This window comes from Colletotrichum graminicola, assembly GCF_000149035.1.
Source record: "Colletotrichum graminicola M1.001 genomic scaffold supercont1.28, whole genome shotgun sequence".
NCBI lineage: Eukaryota > Fungi > Ascomycota > Sordariomycetes > Glomerellales > Glomerellaceae > Colletotrichum > Colletotrichum graminicola.
In genome coordinates this window covers 245,184-263,168 of record NW_007361032.1, presented here as the reverse complement: position 1 = coordinate 263,168, position 17,985 = coordinate 245,184, and the positions used below count along the sequence as shown (strand labels likewise).

The window sequence follows — 17,985 nt, the reverse complement described above, 5'->3', positions numbered from 1 at the left end:
GGTTCCCTGCTCGTTCATATGATAGTCTAGCCTCGCATCCGACTACCCAACTTCGCCACTAGATATTCAGCTCTCGGTACAACCGACGACTATAGAGTCTTTCAAAGAGGCAAAGGGTTCTGGAACGGTCGAGTTACAGGTGGACATCGACCGGTGTGCCCGAGTGTAGGAAGACCAACAATCGACGGCCTCGCGACCCTGACTTACTCGAGCTAGCCGGCTCATCACTCCTTTCCACTCTCGAGGGCTTACCAGCCGTCGCCTCAGATAGTATTCGCAGATCTCCAAACTACGTACCGAGCCATTAATCTTCTAGTCGATCTAGCATCGCCAAAGCTCGTTCGTGGCTTAAGCCAAATCGTGGCAGAGGCCTGCCCGACCCAAGATACCGGATTGAGTTTGGTCCAACATGCGGCTAAACTGCTCGTTCCCCGAGAACTAGCAAAGCCCAGATCCCGCCTGGTCAAAGGAAGGATCCAGCCTACACCGATCTACTATGCCCCGAGCACAATCGCATGGACAAAGGCTTGCCACGGCTAAGCGATTTGGTCACTCTGCTGAGTCTAACATCTTTGCCTCGTTGCACAATCATAAATATATTTGAGGTCACAAACAGGACTTCTCAAATTCGATGGTTCTGTGTGTCTCGTTCAGCCTTGATTTGCTGCTTTCCCCATTTATCAGTTTCTAACAATTGATTCTTATCAAAAGCCGTTTGTTCACAATGGATTCCCAAAAGACCGAGGTTCCTGTCACCGAACGACCTGTCGATGAGTCGTCTCCGACATCGTCTACCCGCGGACAAGAGCTGAACGAGAACAAGTCCTTGTTCGAGCGAGCCACTTCTTTGTTCGAGGAGTGGTACTACGTCTGGGAGGTCTTCGGTATCCTGATTTCAGGCCTCGCAATCATCGCCATCTGCATGGTTGTCTTCCGCTTTGACGGGAACCAAGTCCCAAAGTGGGAAGCCAAGGTCCCGTACAGAAAAGAAACCTTCAGACTGACGATCAACTCTCTGCTTTCCATGCTCTCGGTTCTAGGCTCTACATGTGCCATGATCCCCGTAACGAAGAGCCTGGGTCAATTGAAGTACCTGTGGTTCATGGAACAGGATCGCAAACTAGCCGACCTCGAGGTTTTCGATTCTGCTTCCCGTGGAAAGTTCGGCAGCGCCATGCTTATTTGGAAACTCAGGTTCAAGTAAGTTTACCATAAGACGAACCCCCTTGCTTGTTCGTTCATATCTGACAATCATCATTACAGGCATTTAGCAGTATTGGGAGGACTGGCGTCACTGCTAGCTCTAGCATATGGCCCTTTCGTACAGAACCTCCTTACATTCAGCATACAGTATAAGAATGCAGGCCACGACGCCATCCTCTCCTATGCATGGGCCTATGCAGGCACAGGTACGTTAACTCTGCACGACTTGGTCTCCCATGCAATGTACTGACTTACGGGGTTGAAGGACAGTCAGTTGAAATAACCGAAAGTTCTTTCAAGTATAAGATTGTTGAGGCATTGGAAGACGCATCCGTCGATTGGGCCGTTCCTGCGCTCAGGTGCAAGACAGGCGACTGTTACTGGAATCCTTATTACACCATCGCAGCCTGCAGCCGCTGCACAGATATCAGCCATCTTCTTACACGCACCTGTACCCCGGTGGTCACCAGTCAAGACGGCCCCAATGAGATTGAAAGCGGAGGGTGCAATGTGGCATTGCCCAATGGCCTTTCTCTCAACAGTACTGGCGCGACCAATCCCCACAGAGTCGTCATGCTGATGAACACCACGATGTCTCCCCTTGCTTCCAACTACTCATCACCCTTAGCCTTGGTTCAATCCATCGCGGGGTATCCCTCTGAGGGCTCCACACTATCGGAGCCCTTCATGATCACAAACGACTCACCGCTTTCTGCTCATGAATGCGCGCTTATCCCTTGCGTCCAGCGACAGAACCTCGTGATCCACCGCGAGGGAGATGATAGCAGCGGAGATTTATTGCGGTCCAACAATGGAGTCGTGCCGTCTATCAACATCACCGAGCAGTGGGACAAGTACTACACAGATCCTTCGGGAGGCTGGGTTAGTATCACTTTTGACGACCCCAGCGTCAACAAAAACATCGGAGATCAGCCATATGATGGCACGCCCTACATGGATATGGCTGCATACAATGCTTTGAAAAAATACCTTGAGGAAACGCTCAGTGGGTACGTTTACACCGACCCTACTGACACAGATCCGAAATCCTACCTTCCCTCGGGGGGCACAGCTCGCACTATCTATTCCCATACAGTCAACAGAACTTGGACACCCCCGTACTGTGATGGCAGTGGAACAACGGCCAAGCAGACCGGGGTTGTATGTGGTATGAACAAGACGGCCGCAGGACTCACCAACGCCTTCAGGCTCCAGACATGGCAGATCGCCGATTCCCCGAGTCGCCTCAACGGCACAACGAGGGCACCTCAGCAGATGTGCAAGGCCCAATGGCAATACGTCTCTGCGCCCATTGCCGTCTGGGCGCTCGGGCTGGTGTTGTTCATCGGCGTCGTAATCAAGACCCGCCGGGCGAACATCAAGGCGTGGCGTACCAGTCCGCTTGCCACGCTGCTCCTGCGGCTGGACCCGGACAGCCGCGAGCATCTAAAGGACTGGCAGAACATGGGAGACGCGGAGTTGAAGGATGCGGCGAAGGAACTGCGGCTCCGGCTCCAGATGGACGAGAGCGGACCGCGCTTCGTGAGGAGAACCGGTGGACCGCCTAGCTGATTCTCAGCGGCGAATGACGCGCGAGAGTGGTCACGCGTAAACGCTTTCTTTTTTTCTTCTTCTTTTTGAGTCGCTTTATCATGAACACTTGGGGCAAGGGTGGCGTGCGATTTCACATAGTCAAACCGCCACGAGCACCCGATGACGAGCCATATTTTCTCGTTAAAAACGACAGGGCATGTCCCGAAAGTTCAGTCGAGTTGGATATATGTTCGTTGATTCCAGCCAGCACTACTGACATAACAATACAAATAATAAATCATCATCCTTCCCGGCATAAGAAGCACGAACATCTTGACCTCGCTCATCATGACTTCAAAGGCGACAGTCTGGAACCCGAGCCCACCCCCAGCCAAGGGATCATTGTGTCCCTCCTACGGCATATCGAGACTCTGTGAGAACCAGCTTTCATGCCTCGTGGCGATCTTTAGCCTAGAGCTTCTGGCCAAAGATCAGGCTGGCCCAAGGGCCTGCTAGAGGATCTTGGATCATGAGCAGACGCCAGTGTACGATAAACACCCAGAGGATATTGAAAGCCAGGGCGACCTTGCGTACTTTGCAGACGTTGTGGACGCGGTGGTGCAGGCCATCGAGGCCTGGTACGTGTACACGAGGATGGTGAATGCATTTTGTGCTGCGATGCTGTGCTGACGGCTTGGAACATTTGCCAACGGCGGCAGTGCTGATCGGTCTGCGGATCGGGGCGATGCGGAGGTCCCGGAGGACGGCGGCGGCGGCGGCTGACAGAAAAGGGGTCGAATTGCGTGTTGACGGCGAAGTGCCCGTGGGCAAACTCATCTAGTCTGGTTAGGCGTGGGGATAGGGGGTTTTCTTGTCTGAAAACCTGTTGCAAGCCACGTACGTGCCTTTTGACCGTTGAAGTTGTATAATGGAGGAGTTGTTCGCTGGTGGATCGGCTGGCTGGCCGAAGTGAAAGTCGTCGCCGGCAGAAGCTCTACGCACACAGACACACACACACACACACGATACGAGACCATAGGCCCGAGCCAGTCCTGTATAGTCGGAGGATTTGCAAAGAACAGGGAGAAGGTGCAATTCAGATCCCATGTAGCTTTTTCTCTTGGAGTTTAAGAGACAATATGTCGATACGCAACCTCCTCCGAGACACATTCATCCAGCGGCGGCTGGCCAGGTTCAAACGTCTTTCTTGCATACAGGCCCTGCCTAGCGAAGCACATCTGCTACTGCCATGCATATTACATACTTCACGATAGACTTTCCATTACCACCGCCCCCGCCCCTCGCTGACTGAACAATAAGCCCCGAATCAACCAAACTTCTTCTCAAACTTCCTCAACATCCCCGTGACGCCCTTTTCCAGCCGGCCCATGTTCTGCTCCACTTTACCTGACGGTTCCTGCTTACCCATGTAGCCCTTGTACTTGCTGGTCTCCGCCTCCGTCGGCTGATACGCCTGCGCGTGGATCGAGTAGTCGAACGCGCGCGGCTGATGCTGAGGCGTGGCCGTGCCGCTGCTGCCGGCGTACGAGTACTGCGAGAAGCCGACCGGCGAGGCGACGGATGGCACCGCAGCCGTTGCAGGAGCAGCAGGTGCCGCAGTCGGGCCGGGGCTCACGATGGAAGGCGTGGCTTGTGACGACGAGGGCGGCGGAGGTGCGTGTTGGAACGTTTGCTGTACAGGTGGGGTGGTCCGCTGCTGCTGCTGCTGCTGCTGCTGTTGTTGTTGGGCAGGCGGCGGCGGCGGCGGCGGTTGGAAGCCCGGGGACGCAGGGAACGGACTTCCGTAGGGGCTCGTCAGCCCTGGGGAAGCGAGGCCGTTGTGTACGGCGTGCGCGGGCATCGTCGCCGCGCGCTGGAGCACCGGGTGGGTGGGTGATGCGCCAAAATGCTGCTGCTGCGGTGGTGGAGGCGGGGGAGGCAGGCCCGCGCCGGCGATGCCGACGCCCTGCGCGCTCTGGAAGGCGGGAGGTGGAACGAAGCCCGGCGAGAACGGGGCCTGTGCGTCGTAAGCGACGGCCGCGGCCAGGGGGTCGATGACGCCGTCGTCCGGGGGCGGTGTCTTTTCCCTGTGGCGGATGGCCTCTGGAGCGGCAGGGGCGGCTGGGTTGTATGCCATTGGCACAAAGCTTGCGGGCTGCTGCTGTTGCTGCTCGGGAGCCGGCACAGCCGACGTCGGAGGAGGTCCCGGAAAGCTCGGCGGCGCGGTATGGGAGGCGGCGCCGGGCGTCCCGTAGGTGGGGTCTGATATGGCGATGTGCTCGAGCTGCTGCACGACAGAGCTCATGGGGGCGGGCTGGCGGGCCTGGAGATGATGATGCTGTTGCTGGTGTTGAGGCTCGTCGAGGATCTCGACCTGCGACGGCGGGAGGACGAAGCGGATCCCGTTGACGAACTGCAGCGCGTCCTCGGCCTTCCAGAAGTAGATGTCGAGTGAATGGAGTTTGTAGTGGTACTTGTTCTGGTTCTGGGGGTCGTAAGTCGGGAGGTGCCATTCCATCTGGCTCGTCGTCTCGCCGACTGTGAGAGTCACCATGCACTGGTGGTTGTACGAGTACCGGACATGCGTCTTGTCCAAGACTGTCAGGTCATTGTCAGCCGTTGCCCCGCATCGTCGTCGTCAAGCTGTACCCCTGAGGGGAGAGGCTTCAGCGAAAGGCTGAGGGGCAGGGGGATCACCAACATCCGTCAAAGGCATCTTGGTCCTCGGTACCGGGTTGGTTTGCAATCTCAATGCGCGCGCGGCGGTCGTTTGCGTTCTCGAACAGGTAGATGTAGGAGCCCTTGTCGAAGCGGTGGTGTGGCGGGTTGCTGGTCGGCGGGCCGTAGAAATAGTGAACGTCTCCGAAGCTGTTAAGCGCGACGGGCCAGTCAGCCATCTTTCTTACACTTATTCCGTTCGGGACCGAAAACCGGTTTGATCTCGAGCAAACGGTAGTTGGTCGTTGACGAAGAGCACGAACAAGGCGGCTTGCTGGGCGAGAACGGACGGGGCATGAATAAAAACTCACAGAGTAGCAACATTCTCCTCGCCCGGCTGGGTCGCCATCTTGGGCCCCGAATCGCCGAGAGTAAAACAGCACCAAGAATAGCACCAAGAATAGCCTTTCCCCAAGGGCAGTAGGCCACCAACCCCCGGACGACCGCAGTCAGAGAGCAGCAATGATCAGATCTCGGAGGCGCAGGAGAGGCGTAAGCTGTGGGATTACCCCGCCTCGGTCTGTAGCCAAGGGCGGCAGCAGGCAAATTGCGCAGCAGTCGTCGCGCGAGAAGGGCGACTGGATGAGGAAGGACAAGAGTTTCGGACAAAGTGGTGTTTCGGTGTAGGTTGTGTGGGTTGATGGTTTCCAAGTAGGTCTGAATATCAGGTCCTCGGGAAGAGGAAAGAAAAGGAGTCACAAGAGCTTTCCGAGGTCTCCTTCTCTCCTTCTCTCCCTCCCTCTCTCTCTCTCTCTCTCACACACACACACACACACACACACACACACGCACAGGACAGATGCTTTTCTCTCTCTCGCTCGCTCGCTTACGCTGCCCTCCCGTCTTGCCCTTTATCTTTGGAACCACTCGGCAACTCAGACCGCAATGCCAGAGACAAAAACCCGGAAAGACCACTAGGTCCAGCGGCCTCGCGCCGCCCGCGGGGAACCCCTCCATGTCCAGCCCAATCCCGTCCCGCCATTCCTCAAGCTCCAGCGTGCGTGCCGGTCGTGCATGCGTGCTGCGAGGTTGCATGGGGTGGTAAGCTGCAGGTTTCTGGCCGCATCGAGTGGTCGAACCGGCGCTTACAGGACGTCGGTACGAGCCAATCACGGGTGCCGGCCGGGGCCAGAGGAGCCGCCAGTGACAAGACTGGTGGAGTGGGCCACCCAAAGGGGGCCGTGGACGCACGGACCCGGCTTGGAGCATGCCTTAGTCATCATTCGACGTCGTCGGTGTGTTCCAAAAATTTGGCGATAGCTTCCCTATCGCGATTGTTAGGTGACGGATCATTCCTCGCGTGCAACCCCCGGAGCCCCCCCCCCCCCCCCCCCCTCAGTCCAGTCGACGCGCAGCACACTCTTTTCCGAAGCCCTGACGGAGAGGCAATCATCTTGGTTTCCGGCTGACGTCCCTTTTGGTATGTACAGCCCGCCAGTTGCTCGGGAAATTCACACGCTAACTGTCCTCAAGAGACCCGCGACCGACCTCCACACCCGCCTCGCAACCTCACAAACCTCTCTTCTCCCCCTTTCCACGACACTCAAAACCCCAAAATCACCATCAAGTGATCCCTGAGCCGCCGGCTCAACCCGAAACCACAATGGGAGGCCTCACAAACGTAATCAACATGTGCTCCCACCTCCAAAACGCCTCCCGCGCACGCCTCGGCATGACCTCGGTCATGAACACCAAGCAGAACCTCAACCTCGCCCTCGCCCTCCACCGCTCCGGCTTCATCTCCTCCCTGTACCGCGGCGGCCCCACGCCCCCGGCCCCGGAAGAGATGGGCAAGAACCCGGAGCCCGTCACCTCCGCCAACGTCGCCACGCGCCGCCTCTGGCTCGGCCTCAAGTACTGGAATAACGAGCCCGTCCTCAAGGGCCTGAGCATGATCACCAAGCCCACGCGACCCATCCGCGTCCACATTGAGGACCTCGAGCTCGTCGTCCGCGGCTTCAACAGCAAGAACGGTCTGATCAAGGGCCTCGGCCTCGGCGAGTGCCTCTTCATCTCCACCGACAGGGGCGTCTTGGAGGCGAGGGAGGCCCTGGCCAGGAAAGTCGGCGGCATGGTCTTGTGCCGTGCGAGATAAGTCATATTATAAAACGGGAAAAAAAAAGAAGAAAAAAAAGGAAGATGACGAAGAACCTCCTCCACCCTCTCCCCCCCCCCCCCTTAACTCGGGGGAATGGAATCATTTGAGTCGAAAACGATTATCATGGCCACGCAGGGGATGTTGGAGGGGAAGGAGGCTCGAAAAAGGAGTATTTGGGTCTCAAAAAAAGAGAAAGGCACCATAGGGCAGTGCCTCGAAGCCATCCGGCGGAAGCCCTGTAGGATTATCGTCCTCCATATACTGTACAAAATTTGTATTCTAAAGAAGACATGAAGACACCATTATGAGCTTCTTTATTGCCTGGTGCTCGTGGCGATACCGTCTTGGCCCCTATGCTACCCCGGCAACCCATCTGGCAGGTTATACATGGCGGCGATCGAAATCACTATTACAGAGCGAAAGTCAGACGCAAGCTGACCATTTCCCCATCTTTGCTACAGTGGTCTGGCCATTGGTGATTCCTGCTACAAGTGGTAATCATTCTCTATAACTAATCTTGGGCCTTGTGGACCCGGCTTTTCCGCACTCCGGAACCCTAAAAACTCTCTGCAACGAAATAATTTACGCCTTTTGTCGGACAGGTATCATGATACACCCCAATGGTTCTAAAAACTATAAAATCGCCTCCGCGACTCTTTGACTTCCTCATGCGGTCTCGGTCTTGACCTCAGTGGTCGTGTCACCGGGGGCGGGAGCCGCCTCCCCCTTGTCCTCCTTTTCATCCGCTAGCAGCTCTTCGAATTCATCGGGTGTCTTTAGCTCGTGCTCCTCGGCCTCGCCTTCTTGAAGCGAGAGCTCGGCAGTCTGCTGGGCAAGGGCGTCGGAATCCAGCTCCTCGGTGTGCTGTTCGACGACGGCCTCGGACTTGGGTGCCGCGGCCTCAGCCTCCTCTTCCTCAACGATTGGTTCCGGCGTGGCGGGAGCCTTAGCCTCGGGGGTTCTAGGGGCCTCGGCTTGTCCGGCGAGCTCAGCAGCTGCCTCCGCCGTCTCAACCTCGGCGGTTTCGGGCGCAACTTGCTTGATCGGAGCCTCCCTCCTCATGAAGGGGCTTCCCGTACGAGATGCCGAGGGTCTGGAAAGGGCTCTCTTGGGGCTCCTTGAAGCTGAGGACTTCTTGGCACTGCTGGGTCTCGCACTCCGGCTCCTGGGAGGAGTGACGGGGGCCTTCTCCGTCAGCTTGGAGCTGGAGCTTGCTGTGGGGCGCATCATGCGTGCCAAGAAGCTCTCATCGATCTCCTTTTCCTTCTTGGTGATGGGGTGGTCCTGAAGGGGCTTCTTGGGGGGCGGGCCAATGCTGGGTCTGGGGCGGTTGATGACCGAGTTCTGGCGCCTCAAGGTCCTGGGCGGGGCCCCAGCACCAGCCGTGCTGGCTCTGCTAGCGGGGCGGCCCTGGTTGCCAGAAGCGCGTGAAAGGGTCTCACGGGGAGTCTCTCTGACCTTGGAGACAGACGCAGCCGTTGGAGCCATCAGAGAGGCAGGCAGCTTAACGGGCTTTGTGGGTGACTTGACCTTGGGCTTGACAAAGCCTGTGCCGCTGCCGGGAGAAACGTGAACAGGGGTGGGTTTCTTGTTGGATCCAGCGGGCTTTGCACCAGTTTTTGGTGTGACTGTGGCTGCGGCCGTTGCCGTGCTAGTGACCGTCTTTTCGGATGTCTTCTTGGCACTCTCGTGCTGAGGCTTAGGAGCACTCAGCTTGGAGGCTGCAGCACCTGTGGTGGGCGTCTTTGCAGTGATCGGAGACCTTGTAGGTGTCTTTGCTCTCGTGATAGTAGCGGGAGGTGCCAATTGGGCAGGGATCTTCTTGGGAGGCTTTGTAGAGCCCTTGGGGGGTTCAGTCTTGGGGGTTCCAGTCTTGGGGGCTCCAGCCTTGGGGGCCTTTGCCGGGGCCGCGCCATTGGCGGCGGTGGTGGTTTGGGGAGGGATTTGTGTCGGGTCGCCAGGCAGAAGCTCTGGCGTAGGGGTCTCCAGATCAACGTGCTTGTCGGGGTTGTGGCTCGGGTGGTCGGTCAGGGCCCCGAGGTTTGGAGGTGAAGCCCCGTTTGTGGGCTTGTCTGCGTCGGGACGGCGAGGGGATTCGGGAATGGGGCTGCCAACAATGTTGGTCTTGTAGCCGACAGAGGTGTCCTCGGTGGCCATGGTCTTATCCGACAGGCCAGACACAGACGCCTCGCCCTCTGTGTGGCTGCTTAGCCGCCGCTGGGACAAGCTACCGTTCGAATCGTTGCTGGGGTCTCGGCGAAGACCCATTCTTCCGTCCTTCTCGATGGCAACGAAGCTGGTTCGGATCTTGGAGAGGGGACGGGCGGGGGGAGGGGTCTCGGTGCCGCCTGCAGGGAAAGTGCGAGTTAGTCAAGCTCCAGACGGCGGACACGTAGCGTTTATAGAATGGATGGACAAGGCAGCAACTTTGCGGCGGAGGAACGTTTTCGGGTAGACGTCGTGAAGTGTAGCTGCACCCGTGAACTAGGCAGGTTGGAGAACTTACTGGAGAGGCCAGGAGACCTTCCGCGATCCGGGGGGCTCGTGTCAGCCTTCTGCTCGAACATGGCACGGAGGTTCTTGACGGCCGACATGGCTGCGGTGTTGGGGTCGCTCGACAGCGACTGGTTGTGGGCTGGAATGGTGGGAGGAAGAGCGGCAGGGGATGCGATGCAGTGAGAAAGATTGGGAGTTGCGACGGAGCGAACTGGGTTGGAACGACACCGATGTTGAGGAAAGAAAGGGCGAAACGCGTGCGCGCAGATGGTGCGATGGGTCGGCTACGACAGTGGATTCGGAGTTGACGTGTTTCCGAAAGGAAAGCGCATGCCGGGTCTGCCGCTATGTCTTCCGGGCCGGGTCGGAGGGCAAACACGGAGTCGCGAACCAGACGCTTGCTTGGACGGAGGGATTTCGAGGCAACCGGGCAGGAGTATCGCCAGCGGTGTCACTTGAGCGAGACAGAGAGGCTTGAACAGTCGGTGGTGGTGGTAGTGGTAGTAGCGATGGTGGATTAACGTTTAGGCGAGCGAGGCTTGGATGGGAGGAATAGCGAGTTGCTATGACAGCTGGGGATGCATGATCGATGGCAGCGAGGTTTGAACTGAGCAGAGTAGAGCAGAGCAGAGTAGAGAGGCTGTAGCTGCAGCACAGGCCTGTCTGTGTACAATGGGCAAGATATGTCGGATGAGTGAGTAAGAGGGAGAGAGAGAGAGAGAAGGGGAAAGAAAGCGAGGGTGTCTGGATGAGTACGTGTTATTGTTTGGGTGTCTCAGCCAAAGTCTCGTTCGTCTCCCAGGCCTCGGTGGTCGCGATCGTCGGTGGTTTGTTTGTGGGTTGGGCCAGCAGTCGCAAAGGGGGGAGAAGTTGCAATGTAACAGACAGTCGAGACAAGGCGATTGGAAAGCCAAACGTGTATCCTCGGACTTTAGCAGAGGAAGAGGTGGAGGGGGAGAAGAGTCAAAAGGTAGGCCATCGGGGCACAGGGCGGTAGGTGGTTCGGGAAGGGGAAGTGAGGTTGCTGCGCTTCAGGGCTGGCATTTAAATTACGGGACACCCCCATAATCATATTCACAATTCGAGGGACTGGATCGATCAGGAGGAGATGGATGAGGGAATGCCTAGCAGCACGCCACGCGCACGAGAGGCCACTGTTTGCCCGTTTCGAGGCTCGATCCCGTCTTTTCCCTTTCCCCTTCCCCTCCCCTTTCCCTTCCTTTCCTTCTTCCCCTTCCCCCCTCTTCATAGGGCGACGGCGTCTTGTTCAGTCCGACTGGTGGTGATGTGAACCTTGGACCGTCGATGAGGGGTGGGTGTGTGCTAGCAATTCAGGGGTTCCCATGGATGGATGCACATGCTCGTGCTGCCACGGCGTAGTGCCGCCTACCTACCTACCTACCTACCTACCTACCTAGGTACGTACAGTAGTGCCGATGCCAAGATTTACTTGGTGTTGGGGCGGTTTACGGATACTTTATGTAAACTATGTAATCACGCTAGCTAGCAAACCGTCCTGACACCAGCTCAATGCTGCGGAAGTGTACGGATACACCGTACTTCGTATCGAGCGTGTGACAGCTCCTTCCGTCGCGTCCCAACGTACAAGTAAGTACCTCTCTCCGCGTGGTCCCATATGCTGGGTACCCACCGAGTGGGGGGGGGGGAAGGGGAAGGTGAGAGATAGTTACGGATATATCCGTACCTGTATCCTTATGCATCTAGCGTACACATTCCACCCACCTACCTACCATAGTGCCTGTACACTACTTACCTACCGACCTAGTGTAGCAAAGCTTGTGTAAGTGGCACTAATAGAGGTGCCCCCAAGTGGAAGTTGCATTGATTGGCCAAGGGTTGTCGTTTGATTTCCTCAAATGATTCTCCAAGAAGCTCGTTCATTGACGGGCCGCCGTTTGGCCTTTGTTGCCCTCTCTATTGTCTCGACTGGCTCTGACGTGACGCGACATGACGTGGATTGGTGCAGTCTGGACGAGTGACTCTGTGCTCGTCCATTTTGGGTGGGTAGTGATAGGTCCCCGGCATCTCATTACCCCTTTTCCCGGCTTCCTTTTCTCTCTCACACACACTCTCTCTCACTCTCTCTGCCTTGTCAATCTAGAGACAAGGCCGGGGCTAATTAATGACTGGTCCCCAAGCCCCCCCCCCCAGCTCCTAAACCCCAAAAGCCAAGGGAGGGAAAAAAGACAACGCCCGCTCGTGATGGCCTTGGATAGTACCAGTAGTACTCCGTACATACCTCAGCTTAGCAGCTCTGCCAGTGAGTGAGTGCTCGGGGCATGACATGGCCGGGTTGAAGAAAGACGGGAAAGATAGCCAGCGAGAGGACGTCGGAACGTGCTAGCTGACCGAGGCGCGACGACGGACGATCCAGACCTTTTGACCGTCGTCAGTTGCCCCGTTACGCCGTGGCTGATGTGGATTTGTGTCATGTCCTCTTTTCTTTGTCTCCTTTGCAACGGTCATCAAATTTACATGAACAATTTTTTTTTTCTTTCCCCTTCCTCTTTCCACTCCCCCACGATCGTAGCAAATGCTAGCTAGCAGCTACCGAAAGAAGAAGAAAAAAGTGGAAGCTACCCACATACGTCAGATACCTACCGAGTACGGAGTACCTACCTACCTAGTAGGTAGGTACCTTATGCACGGCCTCATGTTTAAGACCACTTCTGCAAGTACTTATCCGTATTTGTGCATCGAGGTGGTGTAAGGAGTACTCCGTCCGTACCTTACCGCCTTTTGCCGCTTACAATGGCTGGCCCCTTTGGGCTAAAGAGCTAGCTTAGGGCCTTATCCAGAAACATAATGCATTATTCGGATCAAAGAAGAGAGAGCGCGGCATTAAATTTTACTTTTATTATTTTAACAGCTTTGTTTACTTGGGTGACTGTCTTATGGCTGCTTATGGAACTTCTGCTGCTCTAGCAACTGAAAGTCCTGCCTCCACCTCGTCAATTTCTCAAGCTTCAAAATGGTCTGGTCGTGTGTGTATCCGGAACACGCCGCCCCCTTCCCCTTCTCCTCTTCCACCTCACCACTACCTATCAAACAACCAACGGGGGCCAAGGGGGGTGGGGGGGCGCCGAGGAAGCTCCCGTCTTTCTGGAAGTTCTTCCCCAAGAGCCAATCGGCAAGGGAAAAGGACCCTCAAACCCGTTTTTCTTTTTTTTCCTTTTTTTCTCTACCACCCATCAACAATAATACTACCTACCGTCTACGGAGTACGGACTACGGAGTATACTCGCTCTACTGTAGAATGTGGGGAGACCAATCCCCCTCGTCGGGCTCTTCTTGGGCGGCGAACCGGCAGCAGCAGTCAGTTCCTCAGAGCCTTGTCCATAATATCCCTCTCAGGGTCCATACTGCAATTAACCCCGTCACCCACTGTTATGAAGAATTATGTCTCGCCCACCCGGTCAATGCTGCCAGCCATTCAAGGGGAAACACGACGACGTGGCTCCAAGTCATTTCAGGGCTGACCACGCGCGTCGAGAGCGAAGACCTCTCTCCCTCCCCCTCCCCCTTTGCCCAAAACCAAAGAACCACGGTTCGACGACGCGAGAACGAATCGTGTCTACCGCGAGCACGTCTCTGACTATGCTGCGCAACCCAGTACAATCGTGACTTGACCCAATGGCGCAGAGCACTAGTGCTGCTACATGCTGTGTAATAATACCTACTACCATAGGTACTGTGAAAAGCACATGTTTCTGACCTACCCGCACTTGCCTTTTGCCGTGCTCAACTCAACCATAATGAGAAACAGCGCCTTCCCGCACAACGATGATAGGTACATTACATACATGCCTTGCATGTTCGACGGCAGAGTCCAAACAGACGGCCCCCCATTTTATAGCATCGCCGGCAGTGTATCCTTTTCATCGAGACCTACTATCCCGTATATGATATCCTAGCGCAATCCCTCACCCAATGCCCCCTACTACAGTGACCAATTCGCCCTCCTCTACAGAAATACCCTCTTCACCAAGTTATGCAAGCAAGACCCTAAGCCTCCGGACCCTCTGGTCCGACACCCAATCCAGTCTAACCCGCCTCCTCCGCGGCGGGCTCCCTTCCTCGGGAAAATCCACCGCCTCCGGGTCCGACAGCCTGGTCCGCTTCGAAATCAGCCTACCCCGACGACCGGGACGCCCCACCCCGCGACGCTGTCCCAGGGGCATCCTCGTCGCCGTTGTTTGCCCGCCCGTGGCCGTCTACCGCGTAGACCGCGACCTGAATGCGAGGGTCTGGCTTACGGTGGCGCTGACTCTGTCGGGATGGCTTCCTGGCGTGGCCTGTAAGTGCGGACGGACGTGGGGGGGGGGGGGGGGCAGAGACTGTAAGCGATAGGAAGACGGCACTGACAAATAGGGTGGGGTGGACGAACAGACGCGCTTTTGACTGCTCCCGCGCGCCCGGATTCGCCGTATTACTGGCATACCGCCGAGAGATCCAGCTCGGTCGCGGCCAAGGGTTCAGAGGAGCCGCTCTACGCAGCCGTCAAGGAAGCTGACCCGTCGGGTCGTGCAGGGGGGGGGGGGGGGAAGCAAAAGTCATCAAAAGCAAGGCTGAACGGAAGCCGAACCGAAGCGCTGGTAGGATCCTGAGCACTCTGGACTAGCATAGACAACCACCCGAGGGAACGCAGAGTGCAAAAAAGAAGAAGAACAACAACAGGTGGAGAGAGAAGACGAGGTTTGTATTCTTGTTCAAAAGTCTAGTTTTTCTATCATGAATTGCATGCTTCCCTATAAACCCTTGACCCGTTGTCGTACAAGGTGGCCCGGAAGGTGATGTTTCTTCCCACGTCCCGGCTACTATAAAGCAAATCCAGACATGACATTAGATATACATGTACAGTAATACGCCTGCCCAGGTAGGCGGCGTACGACCACGGCCCGTCTCGCCTCGGACGGGGCGGGTTCGGTGTTGATACACGACACTCGGTGCCATAGTTTGTGCCACGGTTTTTGGCGTGCGAAGAGAAGACCTGTGTTTTTTTTTGTTTCTTCTTCTTTCGGCTCCCTCCACCCCCCCTTATACAAGGGGGACTGGCTTTCGTGGTTTATTTGGTGCGCTTGGCATCCAGCTCCTTCTCGTAGGCGGCGCAGAGCTCCTTTCTGTAGGGGTTGTTAGCAACGAGGACAAGGGAAACACATGGCGAAAAAAAAGGGGGTTAGGGGACGAGACGTACTGGAGGTGAGGGGGGGCCGGGGCGTAGTGGCTGAACTCCATGTTGAACTCGCCCTTGCCCTGGGTGGCGGCGCGGAGCTGGGAGCTGAAGCCGAACATGGCGTTGAGACTGCAGTCGCAGAGGAGGGTGAAGTCCTCGACGCCGACCTCGGTGTCGTTGATGGTGGCGTTGCGCTTGTTCATGAGCATGATGATGTTGCCCTGGAACTCGTTGGGAGCCGTGATGGTGGTCTTCATGAGGGGCTCGAGGACCTGGCCGCCGGCCTCGTTGAAGGCCTTGCGGAAGGCCATCTGGGTGGCCAGGTTGAAGGCGAAGTCGGACGAGTCGGTGACGTGGGTGGAGCCGTCGTTGACGACCATCTTGGTGCCGATGACCTTGTGGCCGAGGAGCGGGCCCTTGTTGGTGACCTCTTCGAAGCCCTTGGCGCAGGCGGTCAACCACTTGTCGGGGATGGTGCCGCCGACGACCTGGGTCTCGAAGTGGTTCTTCTCCGGGTCCTCGTAAGGCTCGATCCAGCCGGCGACGCGGGCGTAGTCGCCGGGGCCACCGCTCTGGCGCTTGAGGAGGAAGTCGTACGGGGTCTTGTGGGAGATGGTCTCGCGGTAGGCGACGCGGGGCTTGCCGGTCTCGCAGTCGACCTTGTACTCGCGGCGGAGGCGCTCGACGTAGATCTCGAGGTGGAGCTCGCCCATGCCCGAGATGATGGTCTCCTCGGACTCCCCGTCGACGTGCAGGCGGAAGGTCGGGTCCTCGCGCTGGAAGCGGTTCATGGCCTTGGAGAAGTTGTCGGCGTCGCTGGTGCGCTTGGGCTTGATGGACAGCGACATGACGGCGTCGGGGACGAACATGGAGGACATGGTGTAGGGCAGGTTGCCGTCGGTGAAGGTGTCGCCCGAGGCGCAGTCGACGCCGAAGACGGCGCAGATCTCGCCGGCGCCGACCTCGTTGACGTCCTCCATCTCGTTGGAGTGCATGCGCACGATGCGGGGGATGCGGACCTTCTTGTCGGTGCGGGAGTTGAAGAGGTAGGTGCCCTTGCGGAGCTTGCCCTGGTAGACGCGGATGTAGGTGAGCTGGCCGTAGTTGTTCTCTTCGAGCTTGAAGGCGAGGCCGACGAAGGGGAGCGAGTTGTAGGGCACCAGCTTGACGGTGGCCTCGTCGCGCTTCTTGTCGAGCGCCTTGTTCTCGACCTCGCCCGGGTTCGGGAGGTAGTCGCAGACGGCGTCGAGCACGGGCTGGATGCCCTTGTCGGCGAGGGCGGAGCCCATCATGACGGGGGAGAACTTGAGGGCGATGGTGGAGCGGCGGATGGCGGCCTTGATCTGGGCATTGGTCGGGGCCTGCTCGTCGAGGAACAGCTCGGCCATCTCGTCGTCGACGTCGGCGAGCTTCTCGATGAGCTCCTGGCGCTTCTCCTCGACGAGGTCGTGGTAGCCGCCCGGGAGGACGTCGGTTGTCTTGACGACGGTGCCGCGGGGGCCCTCGAAGTAGTAGGCCTTCTTCTCAATCAGGTCGATGACGCCCTCGAACTCGTTCTCGGCCCCGATGGGGACCTGGATGGCGGCGGCGGGAATCTTGAGCTTCTTGTTGATCTGCTCGACGGCCTTCCAGGGGTTGGCACCCATGCGGTCCATCTTGTTCACAAAGCTGATGCGGGGGACGTTGTAGCGCTTCATCTGACGGTCGACGGTGATGGTCTGACTCTGGACGCCGGAGACGGCGCACAGGATCATGACGGCGCCGTCGAGGACGCGCAGGGCTCGCTCAACCTCGATGGTGAAGTCGATATGGCCGGGGGTGTCGATGATGTTGATGTGGTAGGTTTCCTCTTTTCCGTTCTCCGTCTTCTTCCAGTCGGCAAAGGTGGCCGCCGACTGGATGGTAATGCCCTTTTCTCTTTCGAGCTCCATCGAGTCCATCTTGGCGCCGACCGAGTCCTTGCCGCGGACCTCGTGGATCGCCTTGATGCGGCCCGAGTAGAACAGCACTCGCTCGGTGGCTGTCGTCTTTCCGCTGTCAATGTGGGCAGCGATACCGATGTTGCGCACACGCGACAGGCGGTGCGCCTCCTCGGGGCTCATCTTGGCGGCGACGAGCTCGGGGGTGAGGGTGGCGGCGTTGTCCTGAGCCAGCTTCAGGGCCTCGGCGGCGGCCGCGGTGGACCTGACCGCGGTCGTCGTCGTAAAGGTGCGTCTAGCCGTCTGTCCGATCTTCCATGTCGCAGTCGTTGTCATCGAAGGGGTTGTCGAAGGCTTCACGCTGGCGGCGAAGCCGAAGTGTCGCGCATGCCGGCCTTGGGGCTTTGCGCCGGTGAAAATCCCGCCATTCGGCACTCTGACGGCCCTCGGAGCCCTCATCGTGACCAATGTTTCGCGGACCGGAAACGAAGTCCAAGGGAAATGGAAAGAATGGGTGGGATCGCAAGAAAAGGGAGCCGGGATCCATTAGGGACACAATGGTCTGTCCGATACGGGGCTCTTTTTTTTTCCATCTCCCTCACTCAGCGAAACTTTTTCTTGAACAGGGGTCCGGTTTCGCGCCGCCGCGAGGGCACGTGTTTTCGTGGAGGAGTGGGGCAACCTCGACCGTGGGCGAATCGCGGAAGCGGGATTACACCGGCCGGGAGGACAGGAAGAATGTCCATGGGACATGGGAGCTAGTTTACATGACATGTCTTCTCAGTTTTCACAAGTGACCTGGATTCTCGTCAATTTCGGCAAGC

General features: G+C 57.4%; 6 protein-coding genes across 6 annotated transcripts; 2 read left to right on the top strand and 4 right to left on the bottom strand.

The window, feature by feature from the left end:
- Positions 1-724: 724 nt before the first annotated feature.
- Positions 725-2,775, top strand: GLRG_07056 (uncharacterized protein; the record flags this gene model as incomplete). Its single annotated transcript, XM_008097741.1, has 3 exons — positions 725-1,200; positions 1,264-1,409; positions 1,469-2,775. 3 exons carry the CDS (start codon positions 725-727, stop codon positions 2,773-2,775), a joined length of 1,929 nt encoding a protein of 642 aa, XP_008095932.1.
- A 432-nt stretch (positions 2,776-3,207) lies between these two features.
- On the bottom strand, positions 3,208-3,573 carry GLRG_07055 (uncharacterized protein; the record flags this gene model as incomplete). Its single annotated transcript, XM_008097740.1, has 1 exon — positions 3,208-3,573. One exon carries the CDS (start codon positions 3,571-3,573, stop codon positions 3,208-3,210), a length of 366 nt encoding a protein of 121 aa, XP_008095931.1.
- Positions 3,574-4,063: 490 nt separating this feature from the next.
- On the bottom strand, positions 4,064-5,803 carry GLRG_07054 (uncharacterized protein; the record flags this gene model as incomplete). The annotated part of the gene is made up of 3 exons (XM_008097739.1): positions 4,064-5,334; positions 5,438-5,604; positions 5,766-5,803. The coding sequence occupies 3 exons, from the start codon at positions 5,801-5,803 to the stop codon at positions 4,064-4,066; spliced, it is 1,476 nt and encodes a 491-aa protein (XP_008095930.1).
- A 1,254-nt stretch (positions 5,804-7,057) lies between these two features.
- Positions 7,058-7,549, top strand: GLRG_07053 (uncharacterized protein; the record flags this gene model as incomplete). Its single annotated transcript, XM_008097738.1, has 1 exon — positions 7,058-7,549. One exon carries the CDS (start codon positions 7,058-7,060, stop codon positions 7,547-7,549), a length of 492 nt encoding a protein of 163 aa, XP_008095929.1.
- A 669-nt stretch (positions 7,550-8,218) lies between these two features.
- GLRG_07052 (uncharacterized protein) lies at positions 8,219-10,146 on the bottom strand (the record flags this gene model as incomplete). The annotated part of the gene is made up of 2 exons (XM_008097737.1): positions 8,219-9,900; positions 10,059-10,146. 2 exons carry the CDS (start codon positions 10,144-10,146, stop codon positions 8,219-8,221), a joined length of 1,770 nt encoding a protein of 589 aa, XP_008095928.1.
- A 4,988-nt stretch (positions 10,147-15,134) lies between these two features.
- GLRG_07051 (translation elongation factor G) lies at positions 15,135-17,620 on the bottom strand (the record flags this gene model as incomplete). The annotated part of the gene is made up of 2 exons (XM_008097736.1): positions 15,135-15,189; positions 15,264-17,620. The coding sequence occupies 2 exons, from the start codon at positions 17,618-17,620 to the stop codon at positions 15,135-15,137; spliced, it is 2,412 nt and encodes an 803-aa protein (XP_008095927.1).
- Positions 17,621-17,985: the final 365 nt, after the last annotated feature.